General features: G+C 42.8%; 1 protein-coding gene across 1 annotated transcript; it reads left to right on the top strand.

Moving 5' to 3' along the window:
• Window positions 1-2,510: 2,510 nt before the first annotated feature.
• On the top strand, window positions 2,511-14,213 carry lmnb1 (lamin B1). The gene is made up of 11 exons (XM_063890324.1): window positions 2,511-3,043; window positions 7,651-7,807; window positions 7,896-8,021; window positions 8,910-9,080; window positions 10,266-10,391; window positions 11,699-11,919; window positions 12,039-12,267; window positions 12,384-12,488; window positions 12,654-12,773; window positions 12,880-12,987; window positions 13,314-14,213. Exons 1-11 carry the CDS (start codon window positions 2,691-2,693, stop codon window positions 13,353-13,355), a joined length of 1,758 nt encoding a protein of 585 aa, XP_063746394.1. The 5' UTR covers window positions 2,511-2,690; the 3' UTR covers window positions 13,356-14,213.
• Window positions 14,214-19,140: the final 4,927 nt, after the last annotated feature.

Here is a 19,140-nt window from a genome sequence, read left to right as displayed (position 1 = left end):
CTTATAGTGGGGAGGAGAGGGGTTGAGCCAGCACTGATGATGGTCGTCAATCAGCTAGATAAACACTCGCCTCCAGAAGAACTTCCGTCAGTGATTCAGTCAGCGAGAGGACTGAAGACACTGTCTGTCCTTGATGGGATTATTTTCCAACCTACTGCAGTCTCCATGCTCCACTGAGCTGCATGCACGGGGAAAATGCTGCCTATATATGTCCCAGATGTCTTAATAGAGACAGTATGGAACATTTCTGTATCTTCATCTGTTTAAAAGCTACTTCCTGACTGTATCACAGCTGAAGTGTGTCAGTCTGTTTGGGTTTTTAAGGTCAAAGTCAACTTTATTGTCAATTCCCCTATTTGTGTTACTCAGATACATCGAAATTCTGTTTCTCACCATCCCAGGGAATACAAATATATGTACACATACACACATTTAGAGGTTATAATAAAAATAAGACATCTTATTTCATATTATTTTTGCTCGCTCCATTTGAGAATGAAATAAATCAAGGTAATATCGGCAAAGAAGTTAAAGTATTAAAAATGAAAGAAAGATATTTATTTTAACGCAAACAGTGAAAGTAAAATGTCCAAAACAATATATAATGCAGATATAAATAGAAACATATATACATTTTAAGTAGAAATATGCACTTGTACTACATCTAATTTGCATATTACAACACATTCACGGTGACAAAGGGATACCAACACATTAGATTCTGTATAAGAGGTAACTGTGTGTGTGTGTGTGTGCGTGTGTGTGTGTGTGTGTGTGTGTGTGTGTGTGTGTGTGTGTGTGTGTGTGTGTGTGTGTGTGTCAAAGAAGATGTTTACACACACACACACAGAAGGTGAATAGGTGTCCTCACAAGTTATCACTCCAATGTTGTCTGATGCTTCCATGTCATTGGCTGCTGGGCTCCCTCTGTTTAAACCAAAGGGCTGATCTGTGTGTGTGTTGCTGTTTCCAGTGTGTGTGTGTGTGTGTGTGTGTGTGTGTGTGTGTGTGTGTGTGTGTGTGTGTGTGTGTGTGTGTGTGTGTGTGTGTGTGTGTGTGTGTGTGTGTGTGTGTGTGTGTGTGTGTGCTTCAGGATTCATACTGTGTGGATTTGGATTTCGGTGACATGTAAAGAGTACTGTGCTGTGGACGGTCCACACCAGAGGGATGGATCTGCAGCCTGCTCCAGTTTGGTACGTACTCTATCACACTGATTGACTGTCAAACACTTTCAATCCTTTATATGGTACTTACAATATAAATGTCAAAGTCTTTGTCATTTTAATATGGAATACAATAAGTTTTCAACAGAAATTACCTTTGAAATACGTGGAAATATGGATTTGTAAAGATGCAGGGAGTGTTCTTCCATATTAGCTTTACTCTAAATCATAATATTAGTGAATGGATTTTGTCAAAACTGTTGGAAAGCACTTAAGTATTTACTCAAGTAGTGTACTTTATCCATTTTGAGGTACTTTTAGAATTGAGTATAGTACTTTATACCATATGTATCATAGAAAGTATGGATTAAGGTATAAAAAGTCACTAAAGAGATCTCCACATTTCACCAGCTGCAAACATGTTCATTTGAAATACATTAAAAATCCAGAAATATAATAAATACATTATCCAGAAAACAGCTTTTAGTTTTAGTGCTTTAACCTTATTGTGATGCACATATTTGTGTACTTCTACACTGTGGGTTAATACTTTACCTGAGTAGTGTTTCCACCACCAGATGTTATGAATGAACGATATGATTTTAAATGTTAAGATGCCAGAAGATGTTAAATTGCTATCTTAGCAGCACATAAACACCATCTAAAAAACACATGGGATCTAATCATGTGCTTAGAGCCTGCTGGTGATAACGCCAGAGAGAATAACAACATGCAAAGATTTAAAGAATAAAACTAAAATACATTAAATGCACTTTTTAACTTTATGTACCCAGACACCATTATTTTCACGGCCTTCCTGTTCTATTTGGGTTATGTCCAAAACATTTTTTATAATGAATGTCCCCCCCCCCTAATTAAAGTAAATCCATCATCTGTTCAGGTTTTCTAAACAATAGTTTTCCTGTGTTTTTTTTAAGCTCTGTCCTGAATAAGAAACGTATTTGACACTTCAACAGTACAACATAATTATTACTGTAGATGTAATTCATTTTATAGCTGGGTCATCGCCTATATTCCTCTGCTTTTCACTATCTTTTTATAAATACACAAGTATTTTCTCACTTCTTGAAAGCTCTGTCCACTACACTGAGTAATAAACAATGAAACGGTCTCAGGACCTGCCGTTATAAGAAAAGTCAGAGAGCGTTCGTTTTCCTCAAACCGAGTCGCCCGCTCCTAGTCAAGATAAACAAAGCGTGGTTGATCTCGACTCCGCCTTCTCGAAGCCGTTTCGGGATACGCTGGGAACCGTAACAGGCGTACACACAAAAGTTAAAGTTGAAAGAACGCATTGCGTCGAGCCACGCCATTGGCTAGTGGTCCACAACGTCAAATATTCAATGAGCCGCCATATTAGCCAAACCCCTCTTTCATTCTGATAAGAAGAAAAGAAGACGGGGGAATTCAAGGAGAGTTTCGCAAGTGCTGAGCGGTTGTGTTGATATCATTTAGCCTGCACTTGTCTTGTTTAAGTGTGGTTATTGTTGGGTTATTTAGTATTTCACAATGGCGACCGTAGCTGCAACTCCTCCGAGCGTGAAGAGGAGCACGTGCGGCACTCCGCTGAGCCCGACCAGGATCAGCAGGCTGCAGGAGAAGCAGCAGCTCCGGGACCTCAACGACCGCCTAGCCACCTACATAGACAAGGTCCGCAGCCTGGAGTCTGAAAACAGCATTCTCCATGTGCAAATTAGCGAGACTGAGGAGGTGAGGAGTCGCGAGGTGTCCGGTCTGAAAGCCCTTTACGAGACCGAGCTAGCCGATGCCAGAAGGTGCCTGGATGATTCCTCCAAGGAGCGGGCCTGGCTGCAGATCGAGCTGGGGAAGATCAAATCCGACCATGAGCAGCTTTTGCACAAGTAAGCCTTCATAACACCTTAATCACAGCCAGAAACGAGCAGCAACTCGGGGTAATTAGCTAAAGGCTAAAGTGCTCACTTTGATTTTCGAGCCACTTCTGCAGCTCTACGTCAGTCCGTGTAACGCAGGGGTGTCCAAGCTACGGCCCGGGGCCCAACAGCCCGTTGTCTATTTTTAATTGACCCCCAATTCAACCTGAAAGTATAATGGGAACTTGACCAAACGTGTGCTTGTCTCGCTATTGAACTTCTTAAATGTGTATGCAAACATTGATTACACAGCACTATTCCTGTTTTCATAAGCCCACTTTTCAAATAAATTCAGTCAATTAAAGTGGAAAACAAGTCTTAGTTGGTATTACAAGCACAGTAATGTATTTGCATGTAACAGACCCTTCATATTTCCCTTTATGAGAAGCAATCTGAGGCTTCTGGTTCAAGGAGTTGACTTATGGTTCAATATACCTCCTCTGTAGTGAGGGGCCCAGCCCTTCATATGGTTTTCTTTGTGGCCCTAAGTGAAAAAAGATTTGCACTCCTCTGGGGTCCCTGTCTCCGGACCGGGACACTCAAACTCACCTTTAATATATTCTGATTTATCTTTCCATTTATTGTTTTTGGCTCCTCAGAAGCCATAAGTATTGTTTTGATGTCAGAATCTAAAGTGATTGACAGCTGGTCTGAACCCGCCCACCATTGTGTGTGAAAGAGAATACACGTCAATTAAAAAGTTGACTTTCCCCATGTCTTATTAGTTTATAAATGGTTTAAAAATCCATAATTATCTATCTTTTGTTAATTAAGAGATTTAACGAGTAGCTGCCCCTTTGAACGTGACACGGTGCCTTCAGGGTCCACTTGAAGTAGCATCTGGTAACACAAACATTGTATTAAATGAGGAAAATAGAAAACCAAATTGGCAGGATTTCGTATTTTTCCTCTGGTCAAAGGGATACAGAATGAATGTGTGTGAGGTGTAGCCTGTATCACATCCTCGTAATAATATGAAGTGATTTTATATATTGGTTAATTCGTGTGTGCAAAGCCCTACTGTATTTCTACACAGGAAACGTGTGTGTGTGTTTGTGTGTGTTCCTGTATATCTGACAGCTGCCTCTGTTATAACAGCTGTTGAACAAAAATGCATGAATGGACAAAGTGTCAAAGTTTACTCCTGAAAGAAAGCGTGGTGATTGACCTGCAATCTCAGAAGCAAAATGCCTGGTAATTGATCAACTTTGCAATAAATATTTAAGAAAAGGCCCCCCCACCCCCACCCCAATAAACCTCAGACAAATTGGCCAACACAGCTGTGTGTATTTCTGTCTTCCTTTTGCCTTGGTGCGAAACCAAATTATCAGAGAACAACTTTGATTTCACCAGAGTGTGAGATGCCACAGGTCGGTGGTGAGAAGGTTTGAGAGGTCCTCTGTTGTTGCTTAATAAATGCAGAAGAAGAAAGGCTGTATCGAACCCTGACACACGAGTGCTGTTGAGTGTGAGGCGTCAGGTGTGGCGCTGTGTGTCGTTGAACAGACGACCCAGTGTGTGTGTCGCTGTGACGCCCCGACAGTTGGCAGTGACAGCCTGTTAGAGTCCGTTTGCCAGTGGACACACGAGTCCTTCATGTTGATTTTTCCCCACGTGTCTTGTGTATGGATGGTTTAACTACATGCTCCGGTACATTAGTCTACATGCCAGCAGAGTACCCAGAAGTCTTATGGTAGAAAAGGTCTCCCGCACATAGAAACTGCCGGATGCTAACTTGCATATGTTGGGCAATTTGCACAAGTTTCATTAATTAGCATATGCAGACAACAGCTGAGAAATACGGTGAAGAGTTTGAATCACTGCAGACATTTTTACAATCAAAAGTAGGCAGTTTTGAGTCCCCTTAAACTTTAGAATCGATCCATAATTCATCAAATCAGTCCACCTGGAGTAGAAATAAGGCCATTTTTTTGTTAAAACTGGCATTTCTGATCCTGGAAATGTCAGAAATGGCTTCACTAACCACTCCAGAAGTTATCCAAATTGGCTCAACTGTCTGACACTGGATGTACACTGCTTAACTATACAGACACACAGACAAGGGCTGTTTTATTGGCAAGCCAGTCTGGACATCTTCTCCTTCCTGAGGTCAGCCTGACTGTCATGTGACTCACTCTCGCCTCCGAGGTTTTACAAGATAACAGGAGCCGTTATATCAGACAGCTGCATAGACATCCTAAACATGACTTCAACACTCTTTATAATTGATAACTACGTTAGTTCTGTCACAATGAACACGTTAAACCCTTTAACACAAACTGTCTGCACCTATTAAAGCCAAACGTAGGAGCCAGAAGTGTCTGGTTTTGGTCTGATTATTGATTGAAGTTGTCATTTCCTCACCAGTTATGACCGGACACATTAGGCTCCTCCCCTTTTTAATGATCAGTGTATTAATACCATGTTCAAACTACTTGTGGTATGAGTGTTCCTGTGAAGTGAGAGCTCATCGCTCCACTAGTTCTGCCTCCCTGCTAACGCTTTTCAGTAAAATGTGAAAAAGCAGACGCACGCCTCTCCACATTCCTCACATAGTTCGTCCAGCAGTCCCGCCCGCCCATCACCCTCCGGCTCACCATGAGAAAACAACTGGCCCCTCTCCCGGCCCAGCGCCTCCATACTCACAAACCCATTGAAACTGTTCCCCTGTTGACTTAGTTAACCCCGGGTGGGCGCTGGGAAACGGATGTGCAGCGTGCTTTTGAAAAGGGGAAAGTGTGTCTGTTATCTACGGCGTGTTGGCTGATTCATTTAGAAATCAAAGCGATCGGGATTTTTTTTTTATAGCCCAATCAAAACAGGAAGATTATGTCATGAATAAGAACCCTGGACCCTTTGTGCTTTCGTTAGGTTCCTGCCTGACCGATAACTGAAAGGCAGTGGATGTAGGGGCTGTTCACACTTCAACAACATATTAGAAATGGCTCTTAATCCACATTTACTGCAGGGCTGTTGCCTGCCCTACTCTGCCTTCATTTAGCCAGGCGGTCTTCATACGACTTGTTCTGTATATTTTTGCAGCATGAAGTATTCCTAGAAAGCAAACCCCTTTGTAATCGTATTTAACCCAAATGCTCCTTGGATAGATAGATAGAATCGGAGGATGAAACCCTCTTTATTAGTCACATACATGCACACAGCAGAGCACACACAGTGAAATGTGTCCTCTGCATTTAACCCATCCTAGTACTAGGAGCAGTGGGCAGCTATTGTGCAGCGCCCGGGGAGCAATGGGGAGGGGGGATTGGAGATGTACGGTGCCTTGCTCAAGGGCACCACAGCAGGGCCTAGGAGGTGAACTGGGACCTCTCCAAGTAGCAGTCCACTTTCCATATTTCAAGTCTGTTCGGGGACTTGAACCGGCGACCCTACGATTCCCAGTCCAAGCCCCTACTGACTGAGCCACTGAATTTGAAAATCATCTCGCCCTCATCATCATCATCATCATCATCATCATCTTATCATCATCATCTTATTTGAAAAATTCACTTTTTTCACTTTTTCTTTTCTTTTCCAAATTTGGACTTTTTCGAATTTCTGAATATTTCTTAAAAATTATCACTTTTTTTCCAAAAGATCAGATTTTATTTGTTAAAAATTATACCTTTTTCCTAAAAGTTCTGCTTAAAAAAAAGAGTTTTATTTCTGCCTTCTTTTTAAAATGTCAGATTTTTTTTTTCTTTTTCTAAATTTAGAAAATGTCCCACTCATTTTTCATTCTGCTAACTCCTTCTTCGTGTGGCTCTAATCATGTTCTTTTAAAAATTCACAAATTTCGTCTCCAATTCTTTTTTCCTTTTGATTTTCTTTCAAACTTCTGATTTTTGATAATGATATTAAGACTCACTCTCAGCGGTTTTCCACACCTTTTCTTTAGAGCTTTTAACGAGAGCTTTCTTTCTTTGATAGGGTCAGGACCCCAGCCGTATTGCGATCCCTAATCTTGCTTCCTACCCCCTGCAATCCCCTCAAGTGCCCCTAGGGGTCCTCGTAACCCCGGTTGGGAACCACTGGGTTAGAAGCACAGCTGCAGTGGGTTGTAGAGTGGCTTAGGGTTCGGTAATTCGTGCCACATTCGCAAAAACTCTAGTGTGGGAGTGTGTGTTCCTCTTCTACCAGACGCACCATCCATAAACACAGCCGCTGACTCGCACCGGACAGTTTTACTCCCATCTACTCATTTATTGAGGCAGTTTATGGGTGTGAAAGTGAGGCTTGCGTTGGAGCAAATGAATGTATTTGTTTATTTTGCGTTGTTCACCTTTAGTGATGATCGTTAGCAGCATGGGAAAACATGTGAGACATTATTTATGAGTGTTTCCCTTTCCTAAATAAACAGAGAGAAATTGTGCGCCTGTTTGGGCTCCGCTCACTGGGTTGTCAACACCGTTTGCATGTGCCATGGAGAACATCTGCCTGCCTCATCAGGTTTGGATCCAGGTCCATTATGTGAGACTTGTATTCTGACTCACTGGGTTATCTCTGTTCCTTTATGTTACTCTGTGGGTTATACGTCCACCTTCACTCACCATGCCTTCTCCTCCTCCCCCTTCCAGCTACAACAAGAAGGACTCCGAGGCAGCAGGATCCCAGGCCCGGCTGAAGGACCTGGAGGCTCAGCTGAACTCTAAAGAAGCCATGCTGGCCACGGCGCTGTCTGAGGGCCGGGGGCTGGAGGCCACGCTGGCCGACCTGCGGGAGCAGCTGCAGGAGGTAAGACTGCACACTGAGGTGGCCCAACACATTTCCATTGCTTTACTTTTTACTTTATCAACTCTGCTTGTTGTTCGTGCGTCCTCAGCTGGAAACGGGTCTCGCTCACACCAAGAAGCAACTCTCAGATGAGATGCTGATGCGCGTCGACCTGGAGAACCGCTGCCAGAGTCTGACGGAGGAGATGATCTTCCGCAAGAGCATGCAGGAGGAGGTCAGGCATTCAAAATATACCCAGTTATTCTACACGCAGGACTCTGACAGCTTATGGTACTGATGCATGAACAAGCTGACGCAGCAGAAAGGGAGGAGTCACTATGAAATGATACGGCTCTACCTATTAGTCTCTCTTACTGATCCTCCTAAGAGATGTCTGACTGTCAGGGTTTTATTAGAATCAGTGCAACCTTTGTTAGAATTCATATTTCTCTTTTCTGGAGGCAGTGAACAACAAAACCAAATCTCTGAATGACTCCAGTTACAGTTTCTTACCAGCACATTTTAATTGGATGGATAAATAAACACCTTACCTTGCATGACCACATATGAAACCGCAAATTGTACCCACAAATTCAGACCATTTTATTCAATATTTAGCATCAAATTCTCTGATTTTTCTTGCTTTTCTACATTTGACTAAATATGCAGTCTCCTAGTACACCCCACTCATAGATTGTAGCCCACCCGTTATGTGTAACAGATGCATAACCACGGGTTGGTCCCAAAGATTGTGTGAGATCTGTCAAAAACACACACATTTCCCAGGTTGTTGAAGCAGGCAACTCTTTATTTGCAAGCCTTTTTCAAATGAAATCTAATCCATTTAAGTTTCTTTCTATACCTGAACAACAAAACCGGTATTGACCCAGCTGTAGCTCTGCATGTGATTGACTGATGGCAAGAGAAATGTCAAATATCCCTCAGTTTGTCCTTCAACATCAGTCGTTAATTAGCTGTATTATTTTCTCTGAGGCTGGTTTAAAATCAAAGACACATCAGCAAAAACAGCTTTAGATTTGACCAGGGCTGCAATTCAGGATCACATGTCTTAATTATATATATATAAAGTAGTTCTGAGCGCTGACTGTGTGCTGCGCTGCAGGAGGTGAAGGAGGCCCGGCAGCGCTACGACAGCCGCCTGGTGGAGGTTGACTCCGGGCGGAAGGAGGAGTACGAGTTCAAGCTGACTCAGGCGCTGACGGACATGAGGACTCAGAATGAGGAGCAGATCAGCATCTACAAGGAGAACATGGATGGGGCCCATTTGACCAAAGTATGAACACACACACACACACACACACACTGTCCTCACACACACTGTTTTGGTACATATTAATTCAATGCATGTGAAAGAGCTAGCTGCTGTGACAGAAGGCAGGAAAGTCCTCTGCAAGGTGACCCAAATATATCATTATATATAACGTCATGACATACTCGAGCCGTCCTCCACATGTGAGAGTTTAACACCGGACTCCAAAACCACGGGAGGATTCTCCGCCTCATGTTGGAAGCTGGCTGCGGGGATGAAAGAGCAGAAGTGACTTTGAACTAAACCTTCAACTCTTCCCAAAAGTGTTGGGTGTTTTCAGGGAAATTCTTCCACATAAACGGGGAAACTATGCAGCTGGAAACCCCAATTATTCATTGTATGCTATTAAAAGTATATTAGCACCAAAGGATTTAGACCCAACCCAGACAGATACACACACTGTATGTAGACTGAGGCCCTGTGCATTTAATTACTGCTCAGTATTAATGAGGTTTAGGTGAAAGGTGTTGTGGAAGTTCCACACTTAATCGTCTTCTGGTAAGAAAAGAACAAGTCTACAACCAGAGTAGTACAGGATCTGACAAATATTAAACCAGATTCTTAAAGGGAAGGAAGAAGGGGAACAGCTAATCAAATCCTACATTAGAGGATACTAAAACAGAGGGAGAGGGGGAGCTGAATCAAAGGACAGAGACAGACATTTGTCTTTCTCAGGAAGTCAATACCTTAACAGCTTGATGTGGATTGAAACTGTGGGGGACAGTGACGTGTGTATATCTGTATTGAAATGTTGTCATCCTTTCGAACGGCTCTTTAGTTTCTCTTGTTGGTTTGCACGACATGCAACAGGTGCACCCGAATACTCTGCTGCACAGCTTTATAATCCACACCCGTTGGGTCTGTGTGATCCTTTTAAACATACTCCAAATACGTGAGTAAATGTAATGCACACACACTCGTATGCTCTCTAGTTTGTTGACAGAGCAGATTACTCATCCTTGTCCACAATGTGCAAGAAATCAGCCACCCATCAAAGCCATATCAAGTGAATCTGAAAGTAACGCAATGGTGTTCATAACTTCCTGCATGTCAGGAAGTGACCGCTCGGTTCCTCTTTCGAGGTGTGATGCAACAGAAGCGGGGTTGATGCGAGCGCCTCTCAAAACCCTCTTGTGTTTTCCTTTCCAGCTGGAGGACCTGCGCCAGATTGCTGAGATGAACGGAGCGTCGGCCAGCATGGCCCGCGAGGAGATCAGAGAGTCCGCGCTGAGGATCGAGAGCCTCACCGCTCAGCTGGGAGCCATGCAGAAGGAGGTTGGTGTCTTCTTTTACTCAGCAGCTTTCCCTTATCAGGCAGATGTTCTGTAGGATTGGTGTCCTAAGGGGTCGCATGTTCCCTGTAAAACCGGAAGCTAAACCAGGTCTCGCAGCTTTTTATTCGGGTAAAAGACCGTAAAGATTAGGCTGGGGTTAGTTCCCAGGTACTAGCAGCTTGGTCTGTTGTCCAGTTAAAATGAAGCATGCAATACCTTCTTTAAATCAGACTGAAAATCACATCTTCATGCCGCTGATTCTACGCTCTGTTCATCAGACTCTCCTTCAAGGTTGTAGATTTATTGTCTTGTTACATTCTGACATCACAACAGCAGGCTCAGGTTAAACTGCACTTCTTCATTTGAGGTGCTGAATACCAGACAGCCCCCCCACCCCCTCTAAACTGTCCCTTAGAAATCTGTCTGGATTTCAACATTACATTTTTTATTGTATTGAAATGATGGGCCAAATATTGAACAGGATATATTTTCATTTGACAGAACTTTCCTAATCACCCTGCGTCTCCTGCGCAGCTCCTCGGTGCAGAGATCAAATACTATAATAGATATGATGCATTTTAACAAAGTGCACATCCAATTTAAGCCGTGCTTGCTGCATTGATTTTCAAACTGAAATACATTTAAAAATTAAGAACTTTTAGGGAAAAAAAGTGATAATTTTGGGGAAAAAATCATGGTCTGATTTAAAAAAAATTTAAAGGGATCATTTCAAAAAAAGAATCCAACGTCTTTAAAAGTTGACATTTAGTAAAAAGGTTTGATCTTCTAGGAAAAAGAGATCAGGAAAGGAAAGGGATCATTTTGAAGAAATGAAGGAGGGGTAGGTTAGTTAATAGTGGGGCATTTTCAAAGTTTAGAAAAGAGGCAACATTTGAAGAAAGTGATCATTTAGAAAAAATAATCAGACCTTTTTTAAACGTCGACATTAAGAAAAAAATTCAGATCTTTTAGGAAGAAAGTGATCATATTAAGAAAAGTCGGAAATTTAGAGAAAAGATCAAAGAAAATGCGATAAAATAAACTGTGTTGATCCCAAAGCATGTTCAAACAAGGCATTGCACATCATCTGAAAATAAACAAACATAACATTTAGACATCTCAAAATGGCACTAAACAAAGTGACCGTAAAGATTACAGATGAATGCCGTAAAAGGAATTATAAATAAACCAAAACGATGCCTTGTTATTATTTTGGGCCCTGCATTCGGGGGGGAATCTCCCGCAGTGTCCTGTGATAAATGGGAGCCTCTGTGCCGCTCAGACTCTGACCTCCCTGTCCGTGTTCAGACCCGTGGTTGGCGTGACCGGATCGTGGAGCTGGAGGCGGCGCTTGTTCAGGAGAAGGACCGGAGCCGCAAGATGCAGACGGACCGAGACCGAGAGGTGTCCGAGATCCGGGCCAAGATGCAGCAGCAGCTCAACGACTACGAGCAGCTGCTGGATGTCAAGCTGGCTCTGGACATGGAGATCAACGCCTACCGCAAACTCCTGGAGGGAGAGGAGGAAAGGTGAGGACTCAGAGAGATAGTAGTGAGGCACCGGGTAAATGTGTGCTCCATTTCTCAGGTTCAGATTCAGAGCAGTTCTTGGTCGTGCTGATGGGTTTTTCTTTGTCTCCATTCTGCAGACTGAAGCTGTCTCCCAGTCCGTCAGCTCGTGTCACGGTGTCTCGAGCCTCCTCGAGCAGCCGCAGCGTGCACACCTCTCACGGAAAGAGGAAGCGCGTCGACGTGGAGGAACAGGAAGCCAGCAGCTCGGTGTCTATCGCTCACTCGGCCTCGGCCACAGGGCCCGTCTGCATCGACGAGATCGACACGGACGGCAAATTCATCTGCCTCCAAAACTCCGGAGAGGAGGTGAGCAACGGGCAGGCTCCTGGTGCCTTCCTAATGTGGAGAAACAGCTGCAGATCTGTCAGGAGATCCAGCATGACCTCCCTATCTCACTGGTTTCCTTATTGTGTTTGTCTCAGGATCAGGCAATGGTCGGCTTTGAGATGATTAAGACGATTGAAAATGATTCAACCACCTACAAGTTCACCCCCAAATTTGTCCTGAAGGCCGGCCAGAAAGTCACGGTAAGAGTTTGAGTTTAGTAACGTACTTAGAGAGGTCCAGTCTGCCGTCGCTCGGTCCTTTTACAAAGTTTTTAAAGGAAAAGAGGAGGAATATTAGAAGCTCTCGAGCCCGGGTTGTGTCCTCTTGTCTGTGTGGAATATGAAGCAGAGGTTTGCTCTGTGCAGGTGTGGGCGTCTGATGCCGGTGTGAGCTCCAAACCCCCCTCAGACCTGGTGTGGAAGAACCAGTCCTCCTGGGGGTCCGGGCTGGACGTCCACGTGGTGCTGCTCAGCCCTCAGGGAGAGGTGAGGACATCTCGCGCACACAAACACACACACACACACACAATTAATTCATGACATTCAATAACATCCCTGTGTGTGTGTGTGTGTGTGTGTGTGTGTGTGGCAGGAAGTGGCAAGGAGAACCACCACATATAAGACGGGGTTGGAGGAGGAGGAGGGTGAGGAAGGTGATGATGAAGTGGACGCCGCTGAGGACGACATGCTCCAGGAGCAGGTGAGACGAAGAGCTCGTATAAAAGATTAGTCTTCCTCTTTCTGTTGCTGTATCTGACGTCCGTCGTTTCACCTCTTCTCCTTACTCTCACTCAAAGGATCATTATGATGTCTTAATAACCTCTGAAATGTCCCAATTGACCAATCAGAATCGAGTATTCAACCAAGCAGTGTAATAGCAATATTTAAAAACCTTTCTCTGAGCAAATTATTCCGAAAAATGCTCAACAGTCTCTCAAACATCAGCACTGATCTAGACTGTAAATGTGTGTGTGTGTAGCATTGTGTTTTAAATGGAACTGTGTGTGTGTGTGTGTGTGTTTGCAGGAGGACCCCCGCACTGGGAAGAGAGGCTGCTCCATCATGTGATCCCACTACAACCCCCACCCCCGCACCTCTGAGCCCAGCCAGTCTGCTGCCAACTTTAAAAACTATTTTTCTATCTTTTTGTAGAATATTTCAATTAAAAACAAAAGAGGTTTTATTTCTCATAAAAATGCAAAACGGATTTTGGTAGAAAGCATGTTCAGCTGGAAAACAATAACATAATAGCTTGTTGGACAAACATTGTATTTGTCAGAACCTTTTTTTATAAAACCATGCAGCTACTCCTGATATTTTTAAATTGGTTTTTAATTTTGGTTTTATATCTTTATTATTATAACACTGATGCCATATCGTAAGCTTTGAGAACAGGATGTGGATCAGCTCAGGGGCTGGCTTAGGTCAGGCCTTTAAGTTTTTGCTCAGAGACCTACTGTATACAGAGAATAAGCACTGAAAGGACACTACTACCCCCCCACCCCCCTTCTGTCTGGACCTTAACTGGACCAAATGTCAGAATTACACAATCTAGAAACCTCTGTTTTAGCGGCATTGTTCTAGTATCTTTAGAGAAAAACAGGTGTGATTGTTTGATAGTGTTCATGAGGAAGTCGGAAGACAGTTTGAGTTTGTTAGCAGTTGTTGAGTTCCCTTAAAGCCCCTCTGGGTAGAGTTCAAACTGGGACAGGGACGCCTGGTGGAGAGGAGCTGACATTACAGGTAGCTGTGATGCTCTCTACTCTCAGGGGCTGTAACGGGACTCCTCTGGGTTTTGAGAAGCATCGAGAGGTGCTGATTGTATTCTTAACTTTTGATATTTAAGGTGTTTGAAGTACTTTGTGTTGTGTGTTACTATGCATGCTGTAATCATCATAGTTGAATCATTAAATGAGTTTTCTTGTATCCGTGTTCTTCCTGGTTTTTTTATACATCATTTGAATGCTTCTCTGAAGACGGTATAGGAATCAACAACGACAACAACAACAACAACAACAACAACAACAACAAAATGAACAAAAAGAATAGCCCAGTATTTGCTGTTTAATTGCCACATCCAGAGGTGTAGAAGTACTCAGATCTTGTACTTGAGTAAAGTAGAAGTACTCAGGTCTTGTACTTGAGTAAAGTAGAAGTACTCAGATCTTGTACTTGAGTAAAGTAGAAGTACTCAGATATTGTACTTGAGTAAAGTAGAAGTACTCAGGTCTTGTACTTGAGTAAAGTAGAAGTACTCAGATCTTGTACTTGAGTAAAGTAGAAGTACTCAGATCTTGTACTTGAGTAAAGTAGAAGTACTCAGATCTTGTACTTGAGTAAAGTAGAAGTACTCAGATCTTGTACTTGAGTAAAGTAGAAGTACTCAGGTCTTGTACTTGAGTAAAGTAGAAGTACTCAGATCTTGTACTTGAGTAAAGTAGAAGTACTCAGATCTTGTACTTGAGTAAAGTAGAAGTACTCAGGTCTTGTTCTTGAGTAAAGTAGAAGTACTCAGATATTGTACTTGAGTAAAGTAGAAGTACTCAGATCTTGTACTTGAGTAAAGTAGAAGTACTCAGGTCTTGTACTTGAGTAAAGTAGAAGTACCATAGTGTAGGAATACTCTGTTTTCTGGACCAACCTACTGCCCAACTTCCCAACAATATACTCCGGATAAAGATCTTATGCATCAGCCATTAAAACATGTTTCATTTGAGAACAAGAGATGCAATTACAGCATCCAATTTTTGTAGGGGGGTCCGGGGCCATTCCCAGAGGAACATGTTACTGTTTACAACCGTCTTTTCTTTGTCTTGTAAGAAATAAATCAACTCTGCTCAACTCAGCTTACTGAAGTCTGCCCTCTTTCTCCTAAACACCGCCTTAGGACAAAGAAGGAGCAAAAGAATAGATCAATTCTAAGACCAGTGTGAGAAATGTATAAGCCAATCAAGTTTTCTCTTGGATCTTACTGATATCTCTCATCGCATCAGCTGTTAAATCATTCTAGATTCATGAAAAAATAAATTCAATTTCCTTGTTTTGTTTGTTTTTTGTCCTTAATATGTTTATTACATTTTCACATTATACACATACATGTAGAACAAACACACAGCCATCAAAACAAAAGGCATCCAACTTAAAAGGCAGCAGAAAACACCCCCCCCCCCCCCCCCCCCCCCCCCCCCGGCACCCCAATACTTACATACACATGTCTACATACACATGCGCACACACACATATTCAGCAACGCATAGCATGTAAATACAACATAGCATACACATGTATGTATACAGATAAACTCCCTGTCCCCTAGCATCCTTTATATCAACCTTTAATATAGGCCAAGAAGATGTGCCATAGTTCGTTAGTTTTGCTTTGTGCGTTTTCTACCCTGGTGATCATAATCTCAAAGGCAGCCGTCTCTGTCATGAGTTTAAACCATTCTGTAAACTCTGGCATATGTGGACCCTTCCAGTTGCGCAGAATAAGCCTGGCAGCTACAATAAAACCTGTTAAAGTCAGTCCACGTTCTGCTTTAGTACGGCCTGGTGGCACAAGAGATTTATAACCCGAGCAAACAGAGCTGTGGTGACTCACGTAGAGGCTTTTTGAGCCACCCTTCAAGGTCTTTCAGTACCACCTTCCAAAAAGGCAGTACCATTGGGCAATCCCATAGAGCATGAAGAAAGGTGCCCACTCCTTTGTTGCATTTCCAGCATTGATTGTCCTGAGTCAAGCCCATTTGAAACACTTTCAGGGGTGTAAAATAATATCTATGCACAATTTTATAATGGATCAACTTGCTCCTCGCATCCCTTGTAGCCCAACCTACATCAGAGACTATATATCCTGCCATAGGTCTTCCCCTATCTCACTACCAAGATCTTTCTGCCATATCTTTCTCAGGCCCTCATATAGTCTATAGTCTTTCCTATAAAACAGTGAGGCAGAGTGTAGAGTATTAGGAGAGTTTCTAAACTCTTGTCAGTCCAAATCAATTTCCTTGGTTTTATTATTGTATGTCTTTAATCTAAGGTACGTGGGATTTTAGATGCTAGCCTACTGCTAATTACATTGTGGCTCTAAATGAGCTTATTTAATTGATTGCAATATAGCCTACAAAACAATGTTGGTTGGGCTGAAGCACCATAACTAGGTAATACAATATAAAAGGAAGAACCTTATGATATTGATATATTATTGGCATTCATCTGTCCAATCCACAGTAAAGGGAGCCTAAATGAAGCACGTTCACATCTGTTGATCGATGTTATTTAAGGTAATGTGTTTTTTAATCACGTGTTGCGCAATAAGGTTCCATCATACAGAAAAACCAGAGGGCCATGATGAAGATGTCTTCCCCCTCTGTGTTATATCTGTCTTGTGTTTTCCCTCCTGTTTATGATCACCTGGTGCCCCTGTGTTTCTCTGCCCTCCCAAGCTGTGTCTTATCTTGTCTTCAGGTTAGCATGCATGTATTTAAGTTCTGGTTTTCTGTCAGATGTTGCTGGATGAGAGAGAGAGAGAGAGAGAGACAGAGAGACAGAGAGAGAGAGAGAGAGTTCTGCTTGGCCTTGCCCAGCTCTTTTATTCCTGGACAATTTGCAATAAAGGAATTTTTCTCTAAAGTTCATTTGGTGTCCTCCCTGCTCTGATCACACAGAAGGACTGCTACAAATATGGAGTTCCTCTGTGACAGTAAGAAGGGGGTGGCGGGGAGGACAATCTCAGGAAGTGACCTCATTTAGGACGCGATGGTGACCAGAGAGTTATTTTTGCCTCGCCTGCAGTCAGTATACTTCAGGAGCACAGCCTATTGTATAATCAGCCAAACAAACCGATGGCATTGCGGTCCTGTTCGGTGCTGTTCCTTGACCCGGACCACGCTCCTCGTTGTGGGCTCTCGATGGTCCAGAACTACTGATTCCTCAGTATTTGAGGGAATTTTTCTCAAGTGCAACAGTCTCTACCTTGTCACCGCTGAGTCAGTATGCAACTGGTTGTGCAGGGGGAGCCAATCCGCTTTAGAAAGTCTTTGGGTGAGAGTCAGGGTTTGTTTGTGTTGGTGCTGGCAGTTGGCAGTTGGAGGGGAAGATCAAGTAGATGAGATAGAAAAGAGTTAGAGAGAGAAGATTGATAAGCATTGAAAGAAGGCAGACAGGGACAGTGTGTGTCGGGTACCTAGGGTCAGGTTGCAGAGATGAGGACGGTATGTGTAGGGTACCTCAGGTCAGGATACTTGGCTTCCACAAGGACACTCACCTTCATTGCAAAATTGAGTGACTGAGCGAGTCATTGCACTGCCTTGAACTCCACCACTCTCTGTACCGTACACATTGGGTACACTGGGCATATTAGCTCTTTCTTTACATTGTGTCATAATCTCTGAGAGAAAAAGCAAGATCACTACATGTTCTTACACAACGTCGACACCATTTATCTGAAGGATAACAAAACAAAACTTCTGGGGCATGAAATCAAATGCACAAGTTGTTGAAGACAGATGTTTCAAAGAAGTATTTTCTGATTAACACGGGGAACAAAATCACTCTTCAAGAGTGAAAATGCTAAACAATGGCAAGACACTATTGGCGGAGCAATAAGGTTTCTCTGGCTTGACGACAAGCTGGTTCCCTGACTCACTAGACAAGACAAACAAGCACAGGACAAAGAGAGACGAGGACAAGGTACGGGGACAGAGGGGGAGACAATCAGGGCAGGGTAGCCCTTTCTCATTCCCACGTTTGCACCTCCTCTCCTCCTTGCTTTCATTTCCATTCTTTATCCAATGTTTCCTCCCATCATTTTATGACAAAGAATAAAACCAGTGGAGTAATTATTTCAACAAGTTCTCAACGTGTTGGTAAACAGAGACCTCATTGTGGTGAAGTTACAAGGATGTATTTACATAGACTCTCTTCCATGGACAGTATTATCCCCCTATATAACTGACCTCACAAGCTTATGATGCATGTTGAGCAACAGACTTATCTCAACCCTGGTCTGTCTGAACATCATTTGCAGAGACACCCCTCTCCACTGCACTTTACTGACACTGTTGTTGACCTGATGGATAGAGTAAGATGCACCGTTGAAATCTAATTAGAAAATGTGAAAGCAACAAACCCCTTTTCAGCAAGTTGCAAAAGCTGCCATTGGTCTGAAATACAGATATTTCTTTCTATTGCTATTTATCCTTAAGAAGAGTTTTAGTTTCTTCTGTTGTTGTTGTTTTAAATTCAGGTGATGAGCAGGAGGAAATGTAACTCCAAGCATCAATTTGCCCTTTAAAGCAGATGTGTATCTCTGTAGTTGGCGTTTAACTGTTGAAGTCTTTACCAAATGATTTATAAAGATCTTTAGGTTTAAGAAAGTGAACAAAGACAGAATGATTACACAGCATGAAGATGATGGTAGATTGTTGTTTTGGTTTGATGTTACTGTAAGTATTGGTTGTAAGCAGCTGTGACTGACATACCACCTCGTGTTTGAGTAAGGGCTCCTTTCCACCATGGGCTACAAAAAACAGCTTCATGTTTTGTTTTATAATAACTGCCATGAGTGGAAACAAATACATACATATCTCAGAAATATATACAGTAACCCTTTCCTCCAAAGCCGAAGTTTCTCAGCCCCCTGTTTACTCCGTTTACCGCCAGAACACAGTCCCTCTGTTATCAGGCTTTTGAAAAGAGGAAAACACCTCGCGACACGCCCACTCACTCACTGCCCAGCAACTGTCACGTGATGACGCTCCCAGAAAGTAGTGGCCAGAAACCAGATATGCCGGAAGTGAGTGTGCACTTCAAAATAAAACGTTATGAGACACTTTAAAACGAAAAAGGAATAC

The sequence above is a fragment of the Eleginops maclovinus genome, chromosome 8, assembly GCF_036324505.1.
Source record: "Eleginops maclovinus isolate JMC-PN-2008 ecotype Puerto Natales chromosome 8, JC_Emac_rtc_rv5, whole genome shotgun sequence".
Lineage (NCBI taxonomy): Eukaryota > Metazoa > Chordata > Actinopteri > Perciformes > Eleginopidae > Eleginops > Eleginops maclovinus.
This window is presented reverse-complemented; position numbering and strand designations above follow the sequence as displayed.

What these genes read in the sequence shown, in the direction of transcription:
- lmnb1 (XM_063890324.1), top strand. Translation starts at nt 2,691, where the DNA reads ATGGCGACCGTAGCTGCAACTCCTCCGAGCGTGAAGAGGAGCACGTGC. An exon ending in TGCTCAGCCCTCAGGGAGAG is followed by an intron (nt 12,774 to 12,879) that starts GTGAGGACATCT and finishes TGTGTGTGGCAG; the next exon opens with GAAGTGGCAAGGAGAACCAC. An exon ending in ACGACATGCTCCAGGAGCAG is followed by an intron (nt 12,988 to 13,313) that starts GTGAGACGAAGA and finishes GTGTGTTTGCAG; the next exon opens with GAGGACCCCCGCACTGGGAA.